Source organism: Monopterus albus, unplaced genomic scaffold (assembly GCF_001952655.1).
Source record: "Monopterus albus unplaced genomic scaffold, M_albus_1.0 scaffold37.1, whole genome shotgun sequence".
Taxonomy (NCBI): domain Eukaryota; kingdom Metazoa; phylum Chordata; class Actinopteri; order Synbranchiformes; family Synbranchidae; genus Monopterus; species Monopterus albus.
In genome coordinates, this window is record NW_018127917.1 from 1,763,571 (window position 1) to 1,770,372 (window position 6,802).

At 39.8% G+C, this 6,802-nt stretch overlaps 1 protein-coding gene across 1 annotated transcript in view; it reads right to left on the bottom strand.

Moving 5' to 3' along the window:
- The window catches only part of LOC109959126 (uncharacterized), an 8,303-nt gene extending 1,501 nt beyond the window's left edge, over window positions 1-6,802 (bottom strand). The window contains exons 1-10 of the mRNA XM_020598262.1: window positions 6,695-6,802; window positions 6,424-6,537; window positions 5,354-5,545; window positions 5,077-5,257; window positions 3,676-3,859; window positions 3,367-3,464; window positions 2,809-3,207; window positions 2,468-2,644; window positions 1,939-2,114; window positions 517-740 (exon numbers count right to left, since the gene is read on the bottom strand). Coding sequence (XP_020453918.1) covers window positions 517-740; window positions 1,939-2,114; window positions 2,468-2,644; window positions 2,809-3,207; window positions 3,367-3,464; window positions 3,676-3,859; window positions 5,077-5,257; window positions 5,354-5,545; window positions 6,424-6,537; window positions 6,695-6,802 — 1,853 coding nt within the window. The remainder of the gene's footprint in view (window positions 1-516; window positions 741-1,938; window positions 2,115-2,467; window positions 2,645-2,808; window positions 3,208-3,366; window positions 3,465-3,675; window positions 3,860-5,076; window positions 5,258-5,353; window positions 5,546-6,423; window positions 6,538-6,694) is intronic.

The window sequence follows — 6,802 nt, forward strand, 5'->3', positions numbered from 1 at the left end:
CTTATCATGTAACTTTCCACCACAAACAAATATAAGCATGTTTTATAGAATATTGAACTAATCCGTTAAGCCCCATACTAGTCTTTTGTCTAGTATGTCAGCATTCACTGTAAGTTGTTAGATCAATGTGAGAGAAACCAAAGGAAAGGGACAAAAGGAGCCCTGTGATAGGCTGGTGATCTGTCCAGGGTGCAGCTGGGATTGCTTCAGCCCCCTTGCCACCATTTTCAGGAAAAAGCAGTGTAGATAATGAATGGATGGACAAAAGGAAATAATTCAGAAAGGTAAGGACTCATCATTTTTGTTCATAGTGTAATTCAGCAGCTGAAAGATAAGATTTTTTTTACTGCAGTGAGGAGGCTGTCCTTGGTTTTGGTATGCCTTTTTTGTCTCTTCAGTTCTATTAAATTCTTTTTTACAGTCACATTAGGGCACTTTTAAGATTTGGCTTCTGAATTTGATTGTTACACCGTCTTAGATTTTAGTGTAACATGAATTTATGGAGCTGGGACTTACTGTAAGCCTTTGATCTGAGGCTTCGCTCTCAGAATGTCCAGCAGGATGTAAGCACCATATGGGCCAATGAGGTTGAGGTTGAGGTTGAGCAGCGTGACCTCAGACACACTGCTCTTAAGCGCTCCCGCCAAGCTCAGTAGGAGATCGTCAGTCAGCTCTGTGTTCCTCAGAACCAGCTGCCCCACCTCATGGGATGTACTCAGTACCATCATCATGGTGTCCAGCTACAATGTCACACCAAAAAGAAGTCATAGTAACATTTGAGCTGTGCTGTTATTTTTGGGTCAAGTTGAACTTGGTACAAGAGATCACTTTAATTCCAAAAGTTAAGACATATCCAAAAGGCTGTCTTTTCACAGAAAAAATAGGGGTATGCATTATAGGGTTTCATAATGCCAAGTGTTATAGAACTATGACAAAATCTGGTTGCAGTTTGAAACAATTACCGGTGACACCACTATTACATGTATTTATTTTATTTCTAAGACTTTTTTCTATTCCATCATTCTGGCATGAAATGGTCTCCTCCACCTGTACATATAGTGAATGTTAAGTATTTACTATGGGTGTGTGAGAGCAACACAGCTCAGGATTGTGTTTTTTGGCCAAGAATGAGATGAGAGTGGGACAAGTGCTGGAGGTTTTCTAAACACAGCGATGGAGTGAGACTCCAGAAAGACATATGGTCTGGCTGTCAGCCACATCCACTGTGCCACTTCACAAGACCTTGAGGAATTTTTCAGGCACCGCTGAAAGCTCATTCATCATAATGGGTGGGACCAAGCCAAACACCTGCCTGTCCCAGATAAAATTTTGCTGATGTTACAACCATTTGTGTATAGCACTGGCCTCCAGTTGTAATGACTCTTTAGAATAAAATGACTTTCAGTGAATTAATCTTTTTTTATCAGTTCTATAAATGTTATATGCCAATGACATAATGCCCCTTTGCTGCTGCTGTAGTAGATTCTTTTGTTGTGTTTGATATCTTTAACATTGTGGGATCATAAAACACAATGCCATTGAAATACATATTCATCCCTCTCAAACTGCATCATGTTACTGAAGTCCTAATGTGTGAACAAATAATGCATCATGATTTTTTTTTATGACATTGCTTCAGCTGTGTCACTGTGGTAAATGTGTATTACAAATTCCCTATTAAGGCTGAAGACAAAATAATGGAATAATCATAATGGTGCTAGGAAAATATGGTTTGAATATGGCATGCGACTGCTTAATATTAATGGAAAATGTATTACTTTAACAGACAAATTAGTTTTAGATTCATGCTTTATTAGATTATTTGGCAATTAAATGATCAGTTCTAACACACTGCTGCATGATGTGAACTTATTGCCAGTGACTTAATGCCAAACGCATGAATGACAAAAACAGCCTCAGTTTGTGTTGAACACACACCTGTGCCTGCAGGTCTTGTTCTTTAATAGGGTCTTCTTTGCCAGTGCTCTTACTGGCCCTGTCCTCCTCTTCCTCGGGCTGCAGGATGGTGTCACTCTCTGCGCTGAGCTCTACATCTGAGCTTGAAGCTTTGGGGCATGATGAAAGCTTCTTCTGGAGCCGGCACCTCTCCAGAACTTGGCATGCAGAGGAAAAAAAAGCATGTCAGACACAATAAAACTGTTTCCTAAAGCCAGGTGTATACAGTGATATTGATATTCACTGTTGATATGAGAATGTAAATAAAGCTATTAATAATTCATGTGCAATAGAGAGATCTGCTGTTGTGAGAGTTATGCATGCAGAAATGCATGTGTGTCTACATAACCTCTCCCACATGTCATCCATCTTCCTTCAAGTAGAAATTGTTCAAAGCATCAGTTTCTTGCAAATCCAGCTTTTTTCTGCTAAAGTGTATTATGTAAATCCGTTAGAGCACTCCAGGGGGATTCCAGTTCGATCCCACTGTGCTGTGGCTTGCTTTACTCACTGTTTGCCTTGAACCAGTTGTGTTTGTTTGGGCCCTGCTCCAGTGTGGTGCTCATTTCCACACATTCTTCATAGAAATCCCTCAGTCTTTCCCCATCTCTGTTTTTCCCATTTGATCCCAGGTCCTTCAGTTTCTTTCCATTCTGCTTAGTCAGTGCTTCTTCACCCTGCAATGAATCTTTAAAAAGAAAGACTCTTGTTCTTTCCCATTTTTTCCACAAAGAACATTAAATACAGATAGACTGAAGGTCATTCACATCTCCACTTGAAAGCGATTCTCCTCTGTTTTTCCATCTTCTCTTGCAAGAATGAAACCAGCTAAACGTTTCAAACAGTGCTCACCAAGTACTTTGCTGGTCTTTTTAGATTGTGGCTGCTCTGTCTGCAGTGCTGTGGCATCGCTGGTTGTTTTTAGCTGTTTAAGGTCTTGTCTTGAAGACAGTGCTTGGGTGTCACATTTATCGGTTACTCTTGACGTCTGTGAGATCTCCGAGGCCTTGCTGTCTTGTCCCTCTTCCCCTCCGTTACTTCTGGCTGTCTTGCCATTGCTCTCTTTCTGATTAGTTTGACCCTTCCGTCGTTTCTTCTTGGAGGTCTCTTTAATCCTGACTACAGTGTGGTCTTCGCTGTCTGTAGATTCTCCACCACCTTCCTTGATGACTTTTCTCATCCTCCTCACTGATTTCTTTTCTGGTTTGGCTGGGACGAACAAAGGGGATGATGGATGTGACTTGACAGGGCCTGCAATGGAGATGTTGCAGACAATTAGAAAGAAAAAAGATTGCGTTGTAGGATATTTTGTCCATCAAAATCAAGAACTGGACCTAACGTCAAAAAATGTTGATGAATAAACTTTAGGAAGCAATGGAAAGTTGAGACAAGCATCTCCAGGCTTTGTACCATTGCCAGGGCCCTGCTCAAGAGGGAGAATTAAGTTCTCCTTTGTGCCATTGTTCAGTTGCTGGCAGGAGCTGTATTTGTTTCGAAGACTTGTACATCTGAAAAAGATGAAAAATGTGCTTTCATCAAGAGTCACATTTCCTCCCCCATAACCAGTACCAACATCATTCCCATATGTCATGCCATGTACATTCTTTTTCTCACATGATAGATTATATTTGTAGAGCAATAGGTTTACCTGATCTGGTCTGACTGGTACGCATATGTAATATTCTGCAAGTGTTATATCTCCAGAGGATGAAATCTGACCTGTAACAGGGCACCCCACCAGACAGCCAGGCCAACCTGAAGTAGCTCTTCCTGCCCTGCTGGAAGCCGGGAGCATAGCGGTACTCACAGCAGGAGCTGATCCTAGCCACCATGATGCCGTTAACGTACAAGGTAGCGCTGAAGGGGTAACCTCTGTGTCTCTGGGAGACAAACTGGAACTGCTCTAAAAGATACAGGGAGAGAATATTATGTTAGATTCAGTGTGGCTATCTGTCATGTTTGACTTATTTTGCCATCAGCAGTGTTGATTTGAATTGTTTATTTAGTCGTGTCATCACCGGTCACTATGCTGTGATGTTAGATGCTACTTATGTCTTTAGTTTTTTATTCTGTTGCTGGTCCAAACTGTTAGTTCACTACAAAACTAGGCCTACACAGGCACTGATTATATGATTAGATACTTTTTGGTATAAAGTATTTAAAGTATGGCTAAATGGGCACATACTGAAAAAAACAAAACTAGTAGAACACTTAAATGCCATTAGACATAAATGACGCAATGTGCTTTTCTGGAATTTGTGTGAACTGGCCCACTACTGCTTTTATTTTCTAGGTGTAGAGTCAACTATAGTGCTGAAACTGATTACATTAAAGTCAGCAAAAAGTAAATATAAAGTTATTACAAATTTCATAAACTTTGCTAAATCTCATAAAGGTTGCTTGGAATATGATCCTTGAGCATTTCTTGTCCTTTGTTTTATTCCTTTAGATTACACATCTACAGAGGATTTGGTAAACAGATCAATCCTAAACATGTTTCTTGTACATCTGCCTGACTCTGATTCCCTCCCTGGAGTGACAGCTGTACAGTGCGTGTCAACATATAGTAGCTACAGTGGCATCCTGTAGTTGAGAGGTAACAAGGTGATACACTATGTACCGGGCAGCACACTGTGTGTGTGATGTCAGTGGATAAAGTCCGACTGTCAGTCTTCCCTGCTCTCTCTTTGTTTCCTGTCTGCCTCTCAGCAATTTACTGTTAATAAAGGCTAAAAGCCCAAAAATCTAACTTAAAAAAGCATGTAGCATCTGCAAAGATAAAGACTCATCTTCTCTATTGACCTTTTATGTGCTGGTTACCTATCAAATCACATATTTCTATTCTTGTTCAGTTCCAACAACGCCGCAGCTCCACATCATCTTCATCCTATTTACACTGTTGCTTTGAGGGCAGAGTCGTAATTAGACATGAGAAAATGGGCAGAAGCTTTAACACCTCAAATATCACTTGTCCATTTTTATGGCCCTTTTAAATGTGGGAAAACAAATAAATTTTCCCTATAGATGATGTCTGACATTGAGTCTAATAGACATTTAAAAGACAGATACATCCTCTCATGTGCCTTCTAACAATACAGCTTGAAATGTCACAGCTCCTACCTCCTGGAGTCACCAAGCCCTTGAAGACACAGATATTCTCCCCTCCACTGACTTGCTGGAGGATCTTCAGTTCATCCTGCGTTGACCCCAACCCTGACCGCCAATGACCTTGTCCCAGGTAGGTCATTGTCACAGTGACATTGGATTTCTTTGCTTCTCTTTGTGCCTTTAGGTTACTCTGCTATGAAGAGCCAGAAGGTGGAAAGAGCAACAAGGGCTGAATTTATAAAAATGCTTTAACTTATATGCACTAGAAATTAAGCAGATTGGTGATTACCTGATTTTTAGTGTGACCCGCTGTTCTCTGCGAGGCAACTGAGGAGAACGAACCCCTTCGCTTGTCATACAAATAAGGACAGGACTGCCTCAGAGCATCTTTGATTGAGTTTAGACTTGAAGCCCTGGAGATGATGGCTGGGAGGTAATTGTCTCTACCAACCCTGGTCGAACCAGTTGTTGGCTCATCCAGCTATATTTAAGGGGTGAAACTTAAAATTCATCACATTCAACTCAAAGATTTCAGGGCCATTTTAACTGCTCAAAACTAAAACTTATCTTTGTTCTAGATGCTTGATACTGAACAACTCCAACTTTAGTTAAGTATGTCTCAGCTAAGTAACATTAATCTTACTATGAATTTGAAATATGTTTCAAAAATCCACCACAGAAAATGATATGCATCACTTCTCTTTCTTTTCTCAGGAGCTGTAAAACATGGGTCAAACACTATGGATCATATGAGATTATATGTTTATCCTTTATATCTGTACTTATAAAAAATAAAGAGAGAAAACTTCTCTGTGGTCTAACTGACCCTAAACATGAGTATCATCCATTTATAACATAGCACATTATAATTTTGCTGCTTACTGTAGACCTGTGTAGCCTTGTCCATAGAAAATGTAAAGCATGAAATATTGCTCTGTGGTAAATTCTATATATTTTTGCCCACTATCAAATGTCTAAGACTAGAATTGGTACTAAATATTGCAGCTACAATCAACCTGAGAGGCAGGTCTGTTTTAAGGCATAAAAGGTTTGGATGTTCAAAGCAGTGTCTGTTGGAGAATTAGTTTCTCCATCCAAAACTTGTGTATGCAACCTTTTCCATCTCATTTTAAGAAATATGCTATTATTGTTTCTTAGTCTTAAATACTGAATACAAAACATGGCAGGAAAAACTATATTTATTTTGAAATTCCACAAAATTGGATTTTAGTTCATGTATTTTGAGTCCCACATGTAAAAAGAATATGGATGAAAGACACAATTTAATCTGCAGCACTGGAGAAGATAACAAAAAAGAAAGAAAACAACAGTAAAGCACCACACAGAATCACTGCTGACCTTGTAGATCTCCACAGTATCAGGATTCTCTAGGAGGAGGAGTTTGCTATCCGCTCTGATTAGACTGGCAATGGAGCGGATCATTTTAGCATCTCTACCAGGCTGAGCTGGGATCTGGTAAACAAATCAGTCAGAAATGTGTATACAGGTAATAATATTCACAGTAATGTTCATCTTAAATGACAGCTGTTAAATGCTTGTAAAAATCATAAATAAAGTAGTGATGCTGACAGTCAGACATGAATCAGCAACATGCTAAATAGATACTTACAGGAGTGTCTCTGCCTCCTCCATGGACTCCCCTGTAAAAGTGACCTTGAGGGAAAGTCTTGCTGTTTCTCCCAGTTCTTCTCATTGAGTCTTTCTGATATGACTCCAT